The 22652-nt window shown below is 38.9% G+C and overlaps 1 protein-coding gene across 43 annotated transcripts in view; it reads right to left on the reverse strand.

The window, feature by feature from the left end:
• ABI3BP (ABI family member 3 binding protein) overlaps nt 1-22652 on the reverse strand; it is a 128813-nt gene that overhangs the window by 77089 nt on the left and 29072 nt on the right. For all 43 annotated transcript variants that reach the window (XM_082220943.1, XM_082220944.1, XM_082220982.1 and 40 more), the window contains exons 2-6: nt 21933-22112; nt 10692-10760; nt 9766-9898; nt 7862-8043; nt 5600-5661 (exon numbers count right to left, since the gene is read on the reverse strand). In XM_082220943.1, coding sequence (XP_082077069.1) covers nt 5600-5661; nt 7862-8043; nt 9766-9898; nt 10692-10760; nt 21933-22112 — 626 coding nt within the window. The remainder of the gene's footprint in view (nt 1-5599; nt 5662-7861; nt 8044-9765; nt 9899-10691; nt 10761-21932; nt 22113-22652) is intronic.

The following is a 22652-nucleotide window of genomic DNA, read 5'->3' on the forward strand; positions in this document are numbered from 1 at the left end:
CATAGAAAAATAATACTGCTGCTTCAGTTTTATCTAGCTATGCAGCCAGTACATGTTTAACTTCATAAATGCAAATGACCCATGCTGTCCTGCCTGCTAACAGCCTAGCAGGACAACCTATGGCTACTGATTGCTGAATCTGCAAATGCACTATCCATGCAGTGGATAGCCATAAAAACAGGGGTTCAGGTTGGGCACCAGAAAACAAACCTTTGATGTGCATTTCATACCCAAGCGCTACCATAGGGTAACCAGATTTTTTTCAATGAATCCGGGGGCACTTTTCAACTTCAATGGATTTTGTATGGGGACTGATTTGTAAATCCGGGGACTGTCCCTGGGAAACGGGGACGTCTGGTAACCTTATGCTACCACCCAATTTGGACAAGGCAGAAGAATATATTGTTGCTTTGAAGTTTCAACCACACAGAGACAACATCCCACCTGACATGATAGAAACTGGATTTTAGATCTGGCAATTGTATAGTGTGTTTTTATTTGATAATGATTGCTTTCCAATGGAATAAAAATCTCTTTGTCTTTACAAGGAAAATAAGATCCATTGTCTTAAAAAACTAGCTTTCTGTGTCACAGAAGTGGCAAACTTCAGCTCTCTCCTATTGGACCTTCTGGATAGCCACTGCTTTAGGCAGCTCCCACAGCCAACATTTTAACTGTAGAAAGTCTGGAAAGTACAAGAAATGCCAGAAATGTGGAAAACTCAAAGCAGCAATAACTCTTAAATCTTCTCTGAGAGCCAGTGTGGTGTAGTGGTTAAGAGCGGTAGTCACGTAATCTGGGTAACCGGGTTCGCGTCTCCGCTCCTCCACATGCAGCTGCTGGGTGACCTTGGGCCAGTCACACTTCTCTGAAGTCTCTCAGCCCCACTCACCTCACAGAGTGTTTGTTGTGGGGGAGGAAGGGAAAGGAGAATGTTAGCCGCTTTGAGACTCCTGAAGGGGAGTGAAAGGCGGGATATCAAATCCAAACTCTTCTTCTTCTTCTTCTATAAGGCTAATGTAAGAATGTAATGGAACACATGCATTCTGTCCATTTTTCAGTATGGGAATGTGTAAATATTAAAATGGCCAACTTATCACATGCATCAGAACTATAATTCTATATGGATTGCAGTCCAAACAGACCCTCTCCTGGCCTTGAGGAGCAGCTTTATATGGGGTACCAGAGGTAAGGGGATCTGGAATAGCCCAAGTGCTCCTTTAGATCCTGTCCATAATTTGGAAACATGTGCACTGGGCATGATCCAGCAGGAGTATGACACTTGTTACACTTTTCATTAACTTTCCCGAGTGGCAGACTTGGGAATTATGGTGCCCTATGCATGGTCCAAAATTGGCGACCCCAACCTCACTCTGCCTCCCCAAAGGTGGGCAAGGATGCATCTGGTTTTGGGAAGGAAGTGCAAAGGGTGTGGCAGGTTCAATTACAAAACAGCTTTAACAGAAGAATCAAGATTTTGCGATTCAATCTTAAACAGGCCTGAAATGGTTAGACCCCAGCACAGAATGAGAGTAAAACTGCCACATAACTTGGTGATAATTGTACAAGAATCAAATATAATTATTTGTGGTCAGCAGGCATATGGGAAGAAGGGAAATGGTTATTTTTCTACATCTGGGTTTCAGAAGCTTGTCAAAAAGCCTTCCAAAACAGCTAGGTTATGAGACCGCAGGTTCAAAAAATGATAAAAGCATAGGAAACTAAACTATTTACACTAGAAATAATAATAATAATTACATATCAATAGTTGGAGCAGAAGTTAAGTATCTGTGTTAACCCAGTTTCTGCTCAAAAGACTCAACAATCTTGAAAATGTTTCCTTCATTCTTAGTCCCAGTTGATAGTTAAGTATATTATTTAGGGAACTTTGTAACAAAAAGGCTGGAAGCAGCTCCTATTTTTTATTTACTTATCTCATTTCCTCCTAAAGGGGAAGGAAATTCTGACATAATGTTAAAAGACCTTTGGCATTCCCAGGGATCAGGCACCAGCCTGGCTGTAGATACTGTAGTTGTAAGAATTACCTGTCTCAACCCTAGACTATAAATCAGGTTGTGTAACTAAGTCTACCTACAATATAAGGTGCAATGAAAGCATGATTTGATATTCAGAAGACATCTAAAAATTAAACAAACATGGTTATCACAAAGAGAGGATACATTATGCAATATCATAATTTACACTGACAGCTTTACTGATTGATGTGAGGTTTGTTAAGCTTTTATTTCACAGAGAACAAATGTGAGAAATGAAGGACTTAAAGACACTACTGCAAGTATATAAAAAAACAAAGAATCTTGTGGCATCTTAAAGAGTAACAAATAATTATGACTTAAGCTTTCATGACTACAATCTACTTCATCAGATGCATAAAATGTAATCCTCAGGCACATATTAAAAAGTGAAAGTTGGAATTAAATGGCAATGAAATTGAAAAAGTACAGTCTGACAATTAAATTAGAACTTAAATTCATGCAAAAGGAACCCTCCTGAGTGACCCTTCACAATAACAGTAATTAGTGATAACATAACTACAGTATGTTAGCATTGCTGAGCAAAAAAATATTCAGGACCAAATTAATAGAATCTTTGAAAAGTTTTAAAGGTGGAAGGATCTGCCAATTTTTGTTCTCTCAGTTTGTTATTTTTCTGATCTTAAATCAATTCTTCACATTTCTATGATGTGGATAAATCACTTCTGTGATTTTTTTTTAAAGAATACCTCATGAAAGTCCTTCAACATTTGAGTGTGAATTTCTCCTAACACACAGTTTTTGTATGTGGTTTTTCACAACATAGTCCATTTTTGTATATTTTCACGAATATCTTCCTTTGTTCGACAGTTTTTTACCCAATATATCCATTTTTGTAAATCTTGTTTGGTTGGAGAATTCCACTGCAAAATTCAAGTGTGATTTTTGGATGGCTGTGTTTCAGTTCTCATATTGTTTCAAAGTATGAGTTGCATGGATTTAGGTTTAAATGCAAACTGAATCAAATTTCTCCTAGCTGTAATTTAGCAGTTTCATGTTGGTGTTTCCTTTTGAAGTTCCTTTGTTCAAGGATGGCCATAAATAGGGTTGCCATATTTCAAAAAGTAAAAACCAGGACACTCCAAAAGTTGTTGGTTGTTTTTTTTTAAACAAAAGATAATAGTAATAAAACAATTATTAAACTGACTTGCCTAAGATCAATTTCTCAGAAATTCCCCTCAGACATCAATTCCACTCGGGAACCTTTTTCAGCCCAAGGGCCACATTCCCTTCTGGATAACCTTCTGGGAGCCACATGCCAGTGATGGGAAGGGAAGGGCTAAAGGCAAATGTGGCTGGAGCAATAAATATGATTTTTGGCTTTGAACACTATGAGTTTCTTCACTATCCTCTCTATCTTCCACTCAGACAAGCAAGGAGCATTGTCAAAGGACACATTCCAGCCAGGCAAAATCACATATGGAAGGTGCAAAGCAAACTGATGAGGGGCCCAGGAGGGTGTTTTGCCTGGGGAGAGTCCCAGGCCTGAGATTCTAGAGATCGCTAAACATTACTGTAAGATTTGTGTTCTTTTATTCGTTTGCATAGGGACTGCAGACCTATCCATCCTACACAGAATACAGATGGAGATTGATGTGCCATAAGATTATATGTGACAGAAAAATGGGAGTTTAATGGAAGTGAGCACTGCATAACTAAGAGAAGATTAGTTATACAAGCAGTGCCAGAAACCAGACATATTGACTCCTGATTGTATGCCTAATGCACTTAACCATCTATGTTTCACGTTCATCTGGTCTGGCAAAAACATAAAAGAGTAGGAAGTAGCCATGTAGTTTTTGGCAGATAATACATCTTTTCTTTCTTTCTTTTTTGCTGACTTTTTGGGAAATGGCCAAAATAACATACATACATTTTAAAGATGCAAGACATCTCTTTTAAGTCAGGCCTGCTCCATTTGACTGGACAAATCTTTGAGAAAATCTTGTTTTTCTTTGGAGATAAACAGAAGAAACTAAAGTTCCCACCTTCTCAGTCAGAGAATCAAGTAAAGGACTCCACCTTGGAACTTGACATTATAAAACTGTTGCATAGGAATCAAGCAGAAGCGAAATACATCTTCTGACAGTGTTTTCTTCTGCCTCTTCCATACTCATGGCTTATAGAATATAATAGACAACAGACCAAAGGATGGCATGTACCGTAATTTTTACAGCTTTCCTATGACCCTGTATCTGGTTTGCAAGGAGGTTAAGAGAGCAGAACTGGATGAAGAGTGTTTTAATTCTTTCCCACACAACTTAGAAACTTGACATTTGGTATACATGCAGACAAACGTATCCCGATTCCAAAAATGCACAACCACAAACTGAAAAAATAGGATATGTCTCTGGTTCATCTCTGGTTCAAACTTCTGAGTTAAACTACATCCCAAAATGATTTAACATTTTCCCACATGAGCCACGAAGCTGAAATTCAGTTCACATGCAATGGCACTCTCTTTAGTTCTTTATTAGTTACACTTAATTAATTGCTAGACTAGTATGAAAATGGAATATTTACAGTGAACAGTGTAATAAGCAGTATTCTTAACAAGCCAATCCACATATGAGATAGAATGTTGGGAGATTTGCCTATCCATCACTGAATGATCTGATCTCACCAACGACTGGTGCTGGGCCTGCTGTGAATTCCAGTATTATGAGGGAGAAAATCTTTGCTCTATCCACTTTCTCTACACATGCATAATCTTAAACACTTTTATGTGTCGCCTCTTACTTGCTTTTTACCTAAACAAAAAAGCTGCCAAATATTTAAACTTTCCTCTTAAGGGAGTTGCTTCAGCCTTTTGATCATTTTAGTTGATCTTTTGTGAATCCTTTCCAGCTCTACAAAATATTTTTTGAGGTGAAGTGACTGGAAATGTGCATAGTATTCCAAGTGAAGTCACACAGTAAATTTGTAATGATGGCCAATTCATTTTGATTATGATATTAGCAGTTCTATCTAACCATGCAATTCTGTTCTGGCATTGTTAGGCAGAAAAGCAAAGTAAAATCAGGTTGACACCTGATTTTCTAATTTACTCCCAAACACTAATTCTATCAACAACTCAAATGTTTTTGACAGAAACAGTGTTTGGGAAAACTTTGAAATTGATATAATCTATATCTGTTATCCATGCTTGTCGCAGAAATAGAATCAAACAAAGTCCTTCTACACTGTAAAAGCCCCCCGCCCCCCGAGAGAACAGTATTTGTGTATCAAATTGCAACGATAAAGCAATTATATACCATGTTTTTCCATCTCCAAAAATAATTCTCATCTGCCAATGCTGGATTTGGTATAAATTTGATATACTGCACCCAAAAAAGCTACTAGTTCAGTTTTCTGTGAAATTGCGATGGACAGGGTACTCTTCTGATTTGAGGAACTGAGAAGTACTTGTGTGTTCCTTGAGAGGATGCAATAATATTGTTTGCATAACTTTATTTGAGAGAAAGAATAAAACCCCCAGAACTACCAGATTTGATATATTAGTCATTTATACAGTATTAGACCCTAAAATAAGCTTAGTTTCATACCTGAGTTGGGATTCTTGGTATTTTGTAATTATTCTGGAGTTGTCCATTTTCTTTGTTTTTACCTGGTTGAAAAACACAACAAAATTACTCTGTGTTTTTCAACACACAAAACCCCTTTTAATATTCAAACATAGGGAGATCTATTCCAGTTGGTCCCCAATGTTTATGGCTGTTAATGATCAAACTCTTATTTATTCTCCTTCTATTTACATTCTCAACAGTATAGAGCTCCCACTTTTTGTCCAGTTCAGACACACACAACAGTTCAAGGGTAGGGAATGGATCCTCTTGTTCCATCAAAATATTTATTCTTGCACACAAAATCCACATTGACAGCTTAGCTATAGTAATGGTTATGGCTGCACCATGCTTAACCATTATTAATGTGAGCTAGAGTTTCCATTGTAACTATGGTTTGAAGCAATACTTTGAAAAGGAAGGAACTGGCATATGAGTGACAAGAGAGCATGCAGGCCTGCAGAGATTGGGAGCTCTATACATGTGGCTGGTTTGCTGGTTGGGACAAAGCCCAAAGACCTGTTTTTGGTTTAGTATTTATTTGTAAACTGTATTTGTAGTATTTGTAAATTGTCTATTTTAATCTGAATTTATGTAGATTATTGTAGTGTGGGCTCAGCAATTAATATGGAAAATAGAGGACATTACACAGCTTGAGAAACATTCCATACAGACACAAAGGGTTTTCTACTGCATTCATGAAAGATTTTAAATCAGAATAAAACAAAAATGTATGCCATAAATAAAATGAAACAACCATAACCCAAATTAAGGAAGCAAATATGCTGCTTCAGAACCTACTGTATTTTTCCTTGTATTGGGCGAGGTTTTTTGACACAAAAATCATGTCAAAAAACTGGGGTCGTCCAATACACAGACAGTGGCCATGGGGGGAGATGCTGTTGCAAGCAGAGAGCGATCTGGGGATGCTGGCTGGCTGAAGCACAACTTCCCTCGATGGGGCTGAGCATGGGAAACACTCCCTATCTGGGCAGGGGAAACAATCTAGGGAGTGTTTCCTGCCCACAGCTGCGTGGGGGGAGAGGCTCTACAACTTTGGGCCATCTCCCCTCATTTTCGTAAAACTTAGTCCCCCAAAATGGGGTGTGTGTGTGTGTAATAGACGGAAACGTATGGTAGTTTTTCAGGTGAATGAGCAGAAAAAGGGAATCTTCAATTATGTATGAGAGACAATGCCAAGCACTAACAGATGCTAGCACTGTAGGAATAGACAGATGTAACAAAATGGATATGATGCTATTTTGCCACGTAAAATGGGAGAGGAAAGCAATCCAAGGGAAACAGGAACTAGAGACATCCACTCTGATTTTGCAGGAGCAGAAATCAATAGTTGTCAAATTAAGAAAGGCTATTCAAAGGGCAATTAAAACATTAACCTCCTAGCTGTGATCAATAGAAAGAAAGAAATCCAGAAAGATCTGCAAACAGGAAACTTCTAATTAAAGGTACATGCACCCTGAACAGCCTCAACAGTTCATATTGTACAGGCTAGTGCTACATGTTATTGCGAACAACAACAATGAAGCAGGTTATTAAAATATGACATGTTGCACTGCACTGATTTGACTACAAGAAACCCTAGAGAAAAAGGCAGATGTGAGTTCATGAAATGTCTCAAAGTGCAGATTAATACTGGAGAGCAAACTAAATCTGTTTGGGGGCATGCTGTGATGTCAGATTTGTAAAAAAAGCATTTAAAACCATCTCTAAATTTTTGTTGATTCTCAACGTGCAGTACAGTCAAGTGCAAGTCTTGACATTAATAATTTTAATGACTGCATAACATGCAAATAACCTGACCTTTTCCTTCAATAACATAGAGCCAAACTATGACATGATAGGACAGCTGTGCTTAAGTCTGTATCATGCATAGATGTAGGGAGTCTATTATTGCAGTAAGAAAAGAGAGCACAGGGGATGTGAGTGAAACCCATGCACAGCCTGGTCATACCTCACTTTGCTCTGCTGCTTTAAATAGTTTCTCTCCCCAGGTCAGTTTCAATAATGGAAGTGAGCCTGGCAGAGGGAAGTTTGCTGAAAGCAATAGCACACAGTACAGTGAGGCAGGAAATGGAAGGTTTCACTTCCTTCACCCATGTGCTCATTTTGGGGGGCTAAAGAATAGAAGCCACCCTGACTTTATGTCTGAAAAGAGCTGACATGTGCCAAAATGCCTACCCTGTAGCATCTTGTTCTGCTCAGAAAGAGATACACATTACTTACCAGGCACAGCCACTTTGTGATTGAAAATCTTGCTCCAGACCCCATTATCTGTATTGTCTTTCACTCCAAATTCATAAATTGTGTTGGGTTTCAGATTATCCACCACAGTTTCTGTTGTTGGACAAAGCTGGAGAACCCACTTCTTATTCTTGTCCTTTTCTCTGTAGCGGACTGTATAAAACCTAGTTGAGAAAAATAAAATTGATACTTCTAATTAAAGGGGGAAATACAATTTAAAATAAGGTACTGTGGTGTTTTTTTCATCTAAGGAACAATAGGTGATACAGTCAGTATCATTTTGCTTCTGGGATTCAAGCAAAACTAGACTGAAATTTACTATAGCCTTCCTGAGGATTCTCTTTGCAAATATTGGATTCTCTGTTAGTTTAGACTCATTTCAGTCACTGGAAAATGACTATTCTGAGCAGCCAAAATGGCCATTTGTTTATTGCCAGTATAGTAAATCCAAGCTCCACAGTTCATTAGAATAAACAAATATGGGTTTAAAACATTACTGAGTTGTATTGTCTAATCAACAGACACCATTAAGCAACATATCACTGATTTAACATTTAAGAAACCCCAGAATTAGAATTTTTGATTTTGATAAATTTGACCTGAAAATCTAAGTAAAGCATAAGAAAGCAACAGCTTTCATAAACTACTTTTCTAACAGAATGATAGTTGTTTAAAGCTTACTTTAATGCTTGATGTAAATCTGTTTCAACTACATGTCTTCTCTAGAATTTCCCACCTTAAAAATATGCCCTAGTTTTCTAATCTGCTAATTTTATTTTTTCCATGGAACTCATCAATCAATCAAGGGGGGGAAAGAATCAGCATTGATTTTTGTTGTTACTGCATCATGTTCATAACTGATTGGCCTCCAGAAATAAAAACATGAAGGAATCTTAAATGTCCTCTCAACCTATTCCAACTATGCCACTTAATTCAGCAGTTCTTACAGATTTAGCTTGATCTAATTGAGATTAAAATCAAGCCTGGCAGCATTTTGAGAGCAATATGAGGTTCATGCAGGGAAAGCAATATGGAAAAAGGTGCCAACAGCTCTTAGGCAACAGCCACCTGATAAATTAAACTATAAATAACATAGAATTGTGACTTAGGGAAGGGAGACTTCAAGTCCAAAACTGTTATAGGAATTATTCCAACACTATATTTGTGTCAATGTTCTCTACTTTTGATAGTCATCTCAAAAAGTAGCATGTTTGCCACGGCTGATCAGACAGCTGAAAAATACTTACCCTGCCATATATTCACATTTTTTTGCTGCTACTGCTCAGCTAATGGTCCCATTTTCCTTCATCTTCATCTCACAGCCCTCATTTAGTCTCACACCAATTCATCTGGCATGAGCAATGTAAATTTGTTTACTAGTACCTGTAATGTTATCATTCCACAGTGGCATTGTTGACAAAATAATGTGGACCACCACAGCCAACAGGCATTGTGGGCAAATGCGGCTGAGGAAAGTGAGCCCAAAGAAGTTCAAAGAAATAGCACTGAAATAGCATATGTGTTTGCAATGTGCCAAAAATTGCCCAAAATGGAAGGTATTTTTGGCACTTATAAAAAGGAACATGAAAAAGGTAAGCTCTGACCAAAATTGTTAGGTTTCATTGCGTCATTCTGATGCCTCTTAATTATAAAGGCTTGGATCCTATGCTTCTGCTCTGTGATTAGGATCTTGCACCCATGGAAGAACCCCTTCAACAGTTGTTTTGTTCTGAGTGACTATCAAAAATGGCACAGAGTGTGTGTGAAGCATGTGACATAGCCACAAGCTCATCTATGCTTCTGTGAATGCAGCAACTTGGAATCCAAGCCAAATGGGCAAAACACCATCCTGTAATCTTCATTAGCCGTATCTTTCAGTTGATTACCTGTCATTTGCACAGTTATTCATTGTGGTCCAATCATGCTTTGGGTTGACTAAGATCCCCCAGGACAAGAAGACCGAAGTTGGAGTTAAAGTGCCTATTACCAGCTGGAGGGGCTTTGGTGTATTCGTTTTACCTATGTAAGAAAAAATAGAAACTTTAAACAATTTTATATATTAGAAAATGTATCTGAAGGGCCTGTATAACTTTTGACTCAACCATGTACTGTGGTCTTCCAGCAGTTCACCGGTCCTTTTTAAATTTTTGGGCAGATCACCCAAAACTGCACAAACAGGTGTGTGTGTGTGTGTGTGTAGCATGTGGCATAGCTAGTAAACTGAATTCAGTTTAGTTTGTCACCTAATAGAGGACAGGAATAAATCTGAGCCTTACCTGAAGAATTACATCGGTTGTGTTTCAAGGCAAAGGAAACCAATTTGTACGCAATTTGATGTGTATGGTGCTTGCCAGAGAGACTACAAACGCATATAAACATGTAACCTGGTTAGAAGGTTAATACTACCTTCTGTTACTTAAGTATTTATTTCCATAGCATCTAAAATTTCAGGACCACCATTCAACATTCCAATGCTTCACATTGCCCCCCCCCCCCATGAATTTACATGCATGAGTAGAGGAAGCACAACATGGCCTTCCTCAGAGTGAAGGGGCCTGGGAAAGTACATCTTCCATCACTGTTTATCTATGGCAGATAGACATTTCATCATCATCATTGAAGATTAAAGGCCGTTGCGGAAATGTGTTTTACCACAGGCATACTCCCTGACTCCCTCATGGCACTATCTCAACAGTCAGGGGATATCTTGACATAAACACACAGAACTAGCAGAATTATTATCTGCCATCTCAAATAAATGTTTTCTCTTCTAACTGTTTATGGAAAAAAATGTTTAATACTGTTACAATACCTGAGCATGGTTTCTTGTAATTTGGAACAGGTGCTGGCCTCACTGCAATCAAGTATCTTGGCTCTGCGTCTGGAAAGCATTAGGATGATCATTTGTAAAATCCAACAAACTCAAGAGTATACATTGCATCTTATTATTACCTATGGCAGGGATGGAGAACCGCATGTTGGACTTACATTCCCATCAGTCCCAGTCAGTATGGTCAACGGTTAGTGATGATGAGAGCTGTAGAAGAACATCTCTGTCTATGAGATGACAAAATTTTGATACGTTTTGAAAACAAAAACATACCTACTTATTGATTTGGATCCAAATGCGCCTTTCTCCAGTGGGAGGGCATTACTACTTATGCAAGGCATTTCCCTGCCTTCAATTCTGATTAATCCACTGCAGCCCCTTGCACTCCATCCTATACCACTCCACAGGGTCCTCTAACCACTAGGAGTTGACTTTGAGGGACATCGGGGGCTGCGAGGAGGAGGGGGAAGACGCAGGGAAGCCCTATTGCACGAGCAGAGTTTCATTGTGTCCCCTAGATCAACCTCATTATAAGTAGTCATGTCATTTTCCTGCAAGTAATAAGAGTATGAGGAAAAAAGTTGAGGGTTAAGTAGGAATAGAAATACTTAAACTAACACAATAGTGATATACAGTGGTACCTCGGTTTTTGAACGTAATCCGTTACAGAAGACCTGTTTGAGTTCTGAAACGTTTGAAAACCAAAAACTCAGTAGCCAACAGCTAGGCCTCAGGATCTTGCACTCAGCAGAAGCCGTACGGCATATTCAACTTCTGAGGCGTGTTTGAGAACTGAAGCATTTACTTCTGGGTTTACGGTGTCCGAAAACTGAAATGTTTGTCAATGGAGACATTCGAAAACCGAGGTACCACTGTATACATTTTTATTTAATTATTTTTTAAGAAAGAAGAAAAAGAAGGAAAGACCATCTCAAGGGACAAGCTCTGAAGCTATTAAAACAGGACAGTTGTGTTGGTTTAGAGATTTATGCCTTTGAATTAAGCAGCTACTTTGACATATAGCAATGAACCAATTAACAATTATTTCAATTTTTAAGTGGATAAGCCAAAGTCTTAATAGTTTGGGGCAACATGGGACGTGAATTTCTTGAGCTCATTCGAACTCACTCATCTGAAGCTCACGGGACAGTGATGAGGACAGGACCCTCCCATGACACCTTAACACGTGGGGCTTGAAGGTGCCAGGATCAGGGCATATATCAATCAACTGAGCCAAGAAGAGCTTGCTGTAAAATTTGGGCTTTACTGGCAGTAAAATGATGCCTACAGCAAATAGTTACCCATACTGGAAGTTAGGATTTAACATTAATAGGCAGTAATTAACCCGCTGCAGTTATTTGCCAACAAAGTATCTCACCTCTTTATTACCAAGTCTGCTGCAAACACATTGGCCTAAAGAGTTAGACATGCTTAAGTCCATTTCAATGGGACCATGCCTAACTCTGTGTGGATTTGGTCTCTATAAAATGCTGCCCTTTCAGCTACTGACACATAAGGAAGCATAAAAAAGCTAAATTTTAGAGTATTTTATAGATGGTATATAATTTAGCTGTGGAAATGCTATTTCTATAAAGATAAAGCTGTAAATCAGATTCCTAATAATTCTTTAGAAACAGTTGCAGATAAATTAGTCCACATGAGAATGTCAAAATACACACATACCGATATTTTTACAACTCTGTTACAATAGTAATAATTTGCATAAGCAGAGGATTCTTTTATAAACCTAACCACATTTTTTCCAGTGTCAGAATAAATTGCTGTCTCGATGTATTTTCTGAGAACCAGCTTGCAATTGCTTCAGAAACATTGTTCTTTGTCGGAAACAATGAAATGAAGTAAACCAAAGCCAAACTCACTGATATTTTTACTCACTAGCTAACAAATTCTTAGTACATTTGATATGCTCTGGAAGAACACATGCTTTTGTGGTTAGAGGCCATAAGTTCACGTAAATGTTTCTAGTGAAAACCAGCTAACTTCATCCAAGAGTTGATCATAATAAACTGATTAAAACAATGCTTATGAGAGAAAAGCTTTTTTGTTGCAAAAATATAAGGTTTTTTTGTTTGCTTTTTGAATATATCTATTTCCTCCATTGATAAAAGGATCTTTCGGACCTTTTAAAATATTTAGTTGTGCAAATTCAAAATTATTTGGGCTAACCAAAGCCTTCAAGGTGTAAACATTTTAATCAGACTTTTAAAAATTGAATATAAAGAATACTATGATTCTATGACTACTGAATTTTAAAAGACTTGATTGTAACAAAACTTCAAAGAGATTTTAAAAAACAAAACAAAACATTAATTTTCAATAAAAGAAAGTTTTAAACTGGTATCTATTCATTGATTAATATTTTAGAAAAATGCAATCTGTGAAAAATCACAGATGTGGGCAGAGACTTAGCATACAGGTCCAGTTTGCTCTCATGTAGGACTGGAGCTGAATACCAATTCTCTTTCTTCCTTTCTTGCAGAATGAGGAATGGAGACGCTTCTCGCCCTACTGTTCTTGGGAAGCTCAGGGCTAACCCAGTTTCCCTCTTTTCCTTCTACTGGCAGGGAGGGGCCGTGCCCAGATGACCCTTGCCCTCCAGTACAGATTATGGGCATCTGTTTAGGTGGCAGAAAGAAGATTGTTGGCACTGTGAGGTGCCACATTCTTCTCCCTTCTCCCTCTCCTAGGTTAATAAATGCTACCTGCTAAAACTAATTGATTCTTTCTCCTTTGATAACCTCAATTCATCCCTTTGTCTCCATCAGAACCAATAAATCATCATCATCATTATTATTTATTGAATTAAATACTGCTCTATTCCCACAGGTCTTAGGGCGGTTTATAGGACAAAACCGGAATGTAAAACCATTATCCAAGGCTTTCATTAGTAATATAAAATTATTTACACTGGCTTCATGTTTCACAACTCAAACCTTTAATTTCTGTTCTCTGATCTGCTGCTAACATCAGTTGCTGCTTTCTTCATTGTTTTCATGCTCCTTTTCATTTTCAATATATCTTCCCCTTTACCTTTTAATACTTATATGGTGGTTCTTCTCTGTCTATCCTAATTTCTCATCATTCTTCTACCTATTCCCTTCAGTCTGTCAGTGACTTTTGTCCCAGTCCTATCATTCACTTTGATTCATGTTCACTCTTTTCTTGTGCTTCTCGGAGTCTTTTAAACTCTTTCCATTGTTACATTCACTTTGTCCTTCTGAAATGATTATTACAAGCTGCAATTCAACATTTTTCCTTGCAGTTCCTTCTTGAAGTATTCTAGAAGATTACAAGCTAATTTTTTAAACAACCCAGCTTCCATCCTTGTAACTAATATTCACCATCTCTAAATTATATCACTTCATCTAGGTCTATTATTATTATTATTATTATTATTATTATTATTATTATTATTATTATTCTCCTTCTGAGACTTGTTTTTATTATGCTGCAAACCCTTTTGCAGGAACTCTACTATTTTCACATTTTGTTCAGTATCTGTCCATAGTGCACTTTATGGAACAGCAGCAGAGAGATAAGTGGGCAATATTAGTATTGTTGTTGTTTAGTCATTTAGTCATGTCCGACTCTTCGTGACCCCATGGACCAGAGAATGCCAGGCACTTCTGTCTTCCACTGCCTCCCGCAGTTTGGTCAAACTCATGTTGGTAGCTTCGAGAACACTGTCCAACCATCTCGTCCTCTGTCGTCCCCTTCTCCTTGTGCCCTCAATCTTTCCCAACATCAGGGTCTTTTCCAGGGAGTCTTCTCTTCTCATGAGGTGGCCAAAGTATTGGAGCCTCAGCTTCACGATCTGTCCTTCCAGTGAGTATTATTATTATTATTATTATTATTAGTAGTAGTAGTAGTATTAGTATTAGTGATAATATTAGTATTATCCAAGGGCAATGCTTGCATGTTGTTGAGGAGAAAGCATGTCAGCCAGCTAAGCTCAGGTGCTAATTCTCTGCTAGCAGAGGCGTAGGAAGGTCAGGTGGTACCCGGTGCGGAAAAATTCTTGTCACCCCCCCACATGGTTTTTTTTTGGGGGGGGCCTGCAAAAATGGTTTTATGTTATTTCATATTTTCTTACAAAGGAATGTGGATTCTGAGCCTCTGATAACAAGTAGGCGACTACGGACAGATACTTAAATCCACAGGATGGATTGTGTTTTGGCTTGTGTTATTTTATTTATATTTATTGTTTATTTATTTAATAAAATTTATTTTTAAAAAACCTGCAAAGTGGTTGACAAAAACAAAAAACAAAAGAAACCACAGCAGTAAAATAAAGAAAAAAATAACATTCCTACTTTAACAAGTACAAAAGCTAACATATCAATATTAAAATTACTTCAACTTCCTAAGCATCTACGTATGCTTGCCTAAAGAAGAATGCTTTTAGCGGGTGCCTGAAAAGAGTCTAGCCAAGGCACGTGCTTTGTTGAAATTTCAGCCTTCACAACATAGGAAAATGGCCAAGTAAACAGCTATTTTTGTGGAGGAGGGTCAAGATATTAACTGATATGCATGAAATTTCATATGTAGCTATATAATCCCTAGTGTAGTAAGATAAGACCTTTGGAGCAGGCATTTGTTTTTTGTTTTTTTATGAACCACCCTAGTAGGGCAGTAATGCTTCCTTGTTAATTTGTCACCCCCCACCATGATGGCACCTGGGGCGGACTGCCCCCCTGCCCTGCCTTCCTACGCCCCGTCTGCTAGCAGTGACTGTGGACAGCTATTAAGGAAAGAGGTTTCCCAAGAGAAGCCTCTCCATCCCCAACCCAGCATAAGAGAACCTGCCAGTTTAAGAGATTCTTATGCAGAAATTCTTGCATGCAACAGCACACACACTGTTCCTCATAAGAATGGGTGGGTGCAAGCTATAAATTCATTCAGTGACCCAATTCTTCCTCTCTATGTTTTTGTTTTTGAAGGGGTAAATGTTTTGATACACAAAAATCAATGATTATATATGCATATCAAACCATTAAGAGCTGGAAATCACACAGTTTCAACTGTGCACAGGTCATGTCAGTAAATGTTTGTGAGAACAATAACTATAAAAGTATGAAACACAGCATTCTATAGACTTTGGTCAACTAAAGTTTCTGAGCAATTCACAATGGTTGACTTCCAACTTTGGAAAAAGCACACAATTTCTGCTTGAGTTTTGTCCAAAGCTGACATTAATCACTATCTATTCCATCTAGAAAATGTTGAGACTTGGCAGGGAACAGCGTATGAGTATTTCACGATGTCCTCAAACTTGTTACATTCTCTTCTCTAAGACTCCTCTGTACTTCCAGGATCTCTTTTGAGATGTGATGATCATTACTGAAGATACAGGTAAGTCATTCAGCCTGCAATACTATATGATATCTTCCTGGAAACAAAACCTATTGAGTTTGATTGGAAAATAACTATGACTGCAGTCTTAACCCCTCAGTTTGGACAGTGGACCACTCTGTACAGTATACTGAACATATAAATAACCAAAATAAAGCAAGTCATTACTTGGTTTCTGAAATCATGTATACCCTAACGGAACTGGCTGAATTTGACTTCTCTGTGGATTCACACTGTACTTCTGTAAAGGGCAGAAAGATGGCACAACTACAGACTATATTGTTGCTACACTGAAGTAAAACATTGTTGTGCATGTGTGTGCACAAACACATAAACGCAAACTTTGTCTAATGGCTTTTTTGAGTGCTATGTAAAAAATGCTACAGATGCTGTCACGAAGTCTGCACATTCTGCTTAATAAGGCTTAAAGACATGTCTTAAAATTGGAGGTTATCACAATTTTTCAAGTTATTTCAGTTTTTAATAGTAGTTTTTAATCCGAGCTTGGGCATCCTCTTTCTGACTGAATCATATTTGAAAGATCAACACAGCTCTTTCCTTTTAGTGTCAGTTTCAATCATGCTGCTGTCCTAAATGTAAACACAGCAGGAGACTCTAGAAGCTTTTGTGCTCTTCTAACTTCCACCTGTCAATGATACTTTCTTATGATGTTTTTGCAATGACAATTAGCTCTCTTCATGGAAATAATTTGAACGTACCATGGTAGAGCTATTTCTACTAGAAAGGGCCTTGCAGCACTTTCAAATTGCAAGCTCGCATAGCAATCTGCATTCTTTATGAAGATTGTGAGCAATCTCATCATTTTGATACAAAACAGGATTAAGAAACATGGAATGTGATGCTAAATGTGTTTACTCAGAACTAAATTCAGTGGGAGTCACTTCCCAGAAACTGTGTGTGTAGGAAGCCCACCCCAGGAGTACAAAGACATAAAGTTGCCCCAAATCACCAGAGGGTATTCAAAATCTCCAGACCAGCTGCTCTTCCATGTATGAAAAAATTGTCAGATACAGCCTTGCAGGCAACTATTCAAGCTATTAACATCCTTGTGGCTGTTCTAATGTGTGCCAGCAGCTGATTTTAGGATTAGTGCTCTTTTATGTGTTTTCCTTATCTCAAAGAGCATCAAGCGTTGAGTCCTGGCCTAGGGTAATCTGCTTTAAGCAGGCATGTTGCAATATGAGGGAAGACTTCAATAGGCCTATTTTTTCATAAGAAACATAAAAGTGAATACACTGGTACCTCAGGTTAAGAACTTAATTTTTTCTGGAGGTCCATTCTTAACCTGAAACTGTTCTTAACCTGAAGACCACTTTAGCTAATGGGGCCTCCCACTGCTGCGTGATTTCTGTTCTCATCCTGAAGCAAAGTTCTTAACCTGAGGTACTATTTCTGGGTTAGTGGAATCTGTAACCTGAAGTGTCTGTAACCCGAGGTACCACTGTATTTATATGCAAATAAACAAGTACAGTGGTACCTCGGGTTAAGTACTTAATTCGTTCCGGAAACTGTTCTTAACCTGAAGCACCACTTTAGCTAATGGGGCTTCCTGCTGCCGCTGTACCGCCGGAGCACGATTTCTGTTCTCAACCTGAAGCAAAGCTCTTAACCCGAGGTAATATTTCTAGGTTAGCGGAGTCTGTAACCTGAAGCATATGTAACCTGAGTTACCACTGTATATTAAGTGTATATTAATTTACCTCTTTAATTGGAAGTGACTCTGAGGGTCATCTAGTCCAAACTCCTGCCACCACTCAATGCAGGAATATGCAGGATCGAGCCTGCAACCTTGGTGTTATCAGCACCAGGCCCTAACCAACTGAGCTATCCAGCTGATTTAAAACACAAAGACTCTCCTCCCTGAAAGAGAGGGGAGGGGTTGTGGTCGGGAGCCCGAGCTCCGCCTGGCAGGGGGCGTAGCCCCCTGCCTCCTGCTCACCTGGCTGGCGCTCACGCCCCCTCGGTGGCCATCCAACCAGGTGCCGCGGAGGGGGCGTGTTCAGCAGCTTTTTGCTGCAGCGCCAGCCTTTCCCCGGCCTCATTCCCTCGTCGTCGCCGCTGCGTGAAGTCATGCCTTCAATTCTGTAGGGGTATTCCGTTAAAGGAATCTGGGGGTCGTGTATTCCGTCCGATGCCTGCTTGGCGGGAGGCCTTGGCACGTCCCTCGGTGACAACAGGGGTGAGCCTATAGTCGGATTAGCATCGACAGGCTCCATCTACTGGTGAATAACCCACTTGCTTCGATCCAATGCCTAAGCCAATACCTTTTCCATTGCTGTAATCAATAAAGTTGTGGCCTTTTCTTGCCCATTAACCATATTTCACGTGTCCTAGTGTCTTTATTCCCCTACACGGGGGTCGGGTCCTCGAACCACAACTTCAAAACAAAATGCAGTGCACCACCAGATTATATCAGAGTGTATCACTTAATCTTAGTGAAGCATGGCCACACAAACTCTATAACTGAAGCAGAACAAAGCACTTTGTGAAGGTCATCAACGTGCTTTGTTGTGTCTGGCTAGGTTAGGGAGTATACAGCTTTTCATTCCAAACTCTTTGTGTAATTTTATTTTTAATCTTTTGTTTTGAATTTTCACTGTTCCATGAATCTGTTTTAACAGCAATAGTTTTAAGCAAATGTGAGTCGGCTGCTGAACTGTATATGTAGTTTCTCTCCGTTTTTGTAATTCCTAGTAGAGAAAACAATTGACATGTTCTGTTAAAGCCAACTGGATAGGCTATAAGGATTATGGAAAATACAAACCAACACTGTCAGGTGTTCTTAAATCCACTGAACGAAATGGTGTTGAGTACACCTAACAATATGGATGCCTTTGCCTTTGCCTTTGCCTTTGGCTCCAGTACTATAGCTCTCCAATGGAGCACAATGACATTAACACTTTTATCTAAAGAGAGATTATAGTTCCTGAAAAGTTATATCTTAATCAGTTTAGGCTACAATCCTATACATTCTTAGCTGGAAATATAACTGCCACTGAATTCAATGGGACTTACTTCTGAGTAGGCAATAACAGCATTGGACTGCAATAGTATAGCTAAAAGTGATGAAGAAGTCAAATGACATCTTTAAAAAGAGTGGCAAATCTACCCTTATTCCAGGAGGCATTCTAAGTACATATTTCTGACTTTTTGGTCAATTTTAACCATATTCCTGATAGGCAAGAATACAATTCTCTTCTTGAGACGAGGACTGATAAGAGCAACCAGAGTTTCCTTAGCTTATTTACTCTTCTTGCATCTAACGTGCAAACTAAATAACAGCAATGACTTTTGTAATTGGCCATGCACAAGTGTGAGAGTATGGTCAAATAATCTTTTTCCCATTAAAGGCCTGTTTTCCTCACAGAGGGTGTGATCAGTTTTGTTCAGCTGTACCTGTTTCTATGGACACAAAGCAGCTTTTCCAAATGAACTGAATCTTTAAGCCAGAAACAGATTTGCTTTTTGGAAGCCATGTGTTAAGTAAAATAAACTTTAGGAGCTTCCAAATTGTTTTGGCCCATCTTACAACCATTTTAATATCCTCATTAAGTCAGTACTTTATTTTACTATCCTGTTTTCTTGTTGTCTTGCATTTCTGAATTTATGTTCTGTTTTTTTCTCCTAGGAATGATCTTGACGCATGTCCTTGTTCTTCCTGGGGTTATCCCAGAATAACAATGTCACAGACTTTCCTGCCACAAGGTTACTTTACATATGTATGAATGATTGAATTGCCTTCCCCAAATCTAAGTGCAACAAAATAAATACTTGTATGTTCTTCACTAGGGAAGGACAGATCAGCCTATTTCTGGACTGTATCAGTTTTGCATATGGTCATTCAAACATCTGTTCCACCCCCCACCAAAATTTGCATTTGAATACCTATTTTATCTCAATACATGCATTTCTATGTTACCTTAAAAATCCACATTTTGATATATTTCTTCTGCTGAAAACTGTATTGCCAGATTCAAAGATGTGCAAAATCCAAATGATAATTATATTCAAACTAGTCTGGGACTATGCAAATTACTTCTGCTTGCTTAAAAAGGTGGGCCAAACTAAATTCTCCTCTCCCCCCTTCACACATTGCATAGATTATCTTCATGTAAGAGAAATGCCATGTGTGAACTAGTCCTAGCAGGCACCAGAACAAAATAACCAGAACAAGAGCTGCTTCAAGCAGCTCCACTTTCATCTAGCAGCAGGGATCATGCCTTTGTTAAAGAGACCTCTGATGAATAAATTCACTATTTATAGCACTTTAGGTAAGGGCATCTAGAATTGAAAGCCAAATTGATGTTAGTAGACAAAATTCCAAATTAGTGGTAAACCTAGCAGTTCGAAAGCACATCAAAGTGCAAGTAGATAAATAGGTACCGCTCCAGCGGGAAGGAAAACGGTGCTTCCGTGCGCTGCTCTGGTTTTGCCAGAAGCGGCTTAGTCATGCTAGCCACATGACCCAGAAAAACTGTCTGTGGACAAACATCAGCTCCCTTGGCCAGTAAACCAAGATAAGCGCCGCAACCCCAGAGTCATTTGCGACTGGACTTAACTGTCAGGGGTCTTTTACCTTTACCTTGTACCAAGTAGGATTAACTATTTGGGTTATCAGCCCATACTATTAACATGTGAGGCAGAAGTACAAGGCCATTCCCACCTGGTCCCCATGGTTACAGCCTGCCCACCCCCCTCCTCAATACTAATCACATGTTTGGAAGAATATTTGCAGTAGGGCAATGTGCCAACATGCACCGTTCCTGTGAGTTGCAACTACAGAGGGAGGGAGAATTTTATTTGCCCACAGGCTTAAATGAGCTGAGCTAATTCACATCTCCCAAGACTAATACAGTGGTACCTCGGGTTACATACGCTTCAGGTTACATACGTTTCAGGTTACATGCTCCACTAACCCAGAAATAGTGCTTCAGGTTAAGAACTTTGCTTCAGGATAAGAACAGAAATCGGGCTCCAGCAGCGCAGCAGCAGCAGGAAGACCCATTATTTAAAGTGGTGCTTCAGGTTAAGAACGGACCTCCGGAACAAATTAAGTACTTAACCTGAGGTACCACTGTACGTGGAGCAGACTAGAATTATTATTCATAATATTCAATTCACATAGTGTTAATTGCCGCAAATAAGGTTATTCTTTGCCTTTCTCCCAAGTATTGACTATTGTCATCACTGCCCACTGATCTGAGTCTCAGCAACAACAAGCAACAACACTTCTGACTACATCAATCTCCTAGGCATGCTAGGCTAGGAGATGTGGACTACAACTCCCAGCAACCCCAGGCAGCAGGGCCAATGGTGATAGGAGTTGTAGTTCAACAAAATTTGGAGGGCGATATTTCATTCCACATTAGAATTAATACTGAAATAAGAGATCCGTGAACAGTGAAACAAAGAATATGCAAGCTGACTTAATAGTAATGAATGATGATCTAAAAGCTTAGATTCACTTCTTAAGGATTATGGTGCTAAGACCCACAGCTTTAGCTACAAATCAACAAGTAACTGGCTAACACGCAGTGCTTATATTAAAGATCTGTTTGGATTGCCTGTTCAACATTTCAATTGCATTTGTGTCAAATTAGCCTCTTTCATTTACATATTCAGTGCCTCTGGAAAATGTCAGTAACTGAAAATTGCAAAGAAGGGAACAAAATAACAAACAATTCAGAAAATACAGACGTGTTTGCCACTGTTGAAATTCGATATTTCCTTTGGTTTTAAGCCTCGGGTATTCCCATCCAGACCACAAGTAAATACAATTTCAGACGCCACAACCATCTCTCAAAGATTCAGATCTGGACATTGGCTTACCAACTTCGGTTATGTAAGATTTCCCGTCTGATGGCAGAGGAATATACTGGTTAGAGAAGAAGCTGCTGCCGTACCCCAAGATGAAGCCTTCCAGTCTGGTGCTTGGACTGGGTCGAATGTATCTCATGCACACTGCATCACCAGTTGCATTGATCTGAACTTTCAGGCTTTGTCTCTTAACTGAGGTTGGGGGAGAGAAAGCAGAAAAGTATGGGATGTTACCAACTCAAGCAGAACAAACTTTTCAGCATACATATAGGACATGCTTTCAACAGCATAAATGTGTGCTAGCCAATGCTGTCTCAACAGATGCTTCAGAGTGGCATCATGTAGCAACAGATGTGGCACAGCTGAGAGTACCACATGCCCCACAGGTGCACCTAGTTTGTGCTAGAAATCAGGCTTTTGGTATTGCAGCTACAGCTTTCTGGAATCAATGGCCAGATGAAATTAGAAAGGCACCCGGCATCATAATGTTTAGATGCCTACTGCTTTATTTAAGAAGGCTTTCTCTGAGGTGTGACCCCTGTCATTTATGAAATATTAATTGTCTATTTACAGGGATGGTGCCTTTAGAGTCTGTACGAATAGTCTTAATTGTTTCTAGAGTTTGTAACTTTTTTGTATTTTATCTTATTTGTATTATGTCTTACACTGTGAAGTGGATAATACATTTGTAAAGCAAGCAAACATTTGCAAAGCGGCAGCTGCAATCACATG

This window comes from Podarcis vaucheri (genome assembly GCF_965113315.1).
Source record: "Podarcis vaucheri genome assembly, chromosome: 4".
Taxonomy (NCBI): domain Eukaryota; kingdom Metazoa; phylum Chordata; class Lepidosauria; order Squamata; family Lacertidae; genus Podarcis; species Podarcis vaucheri.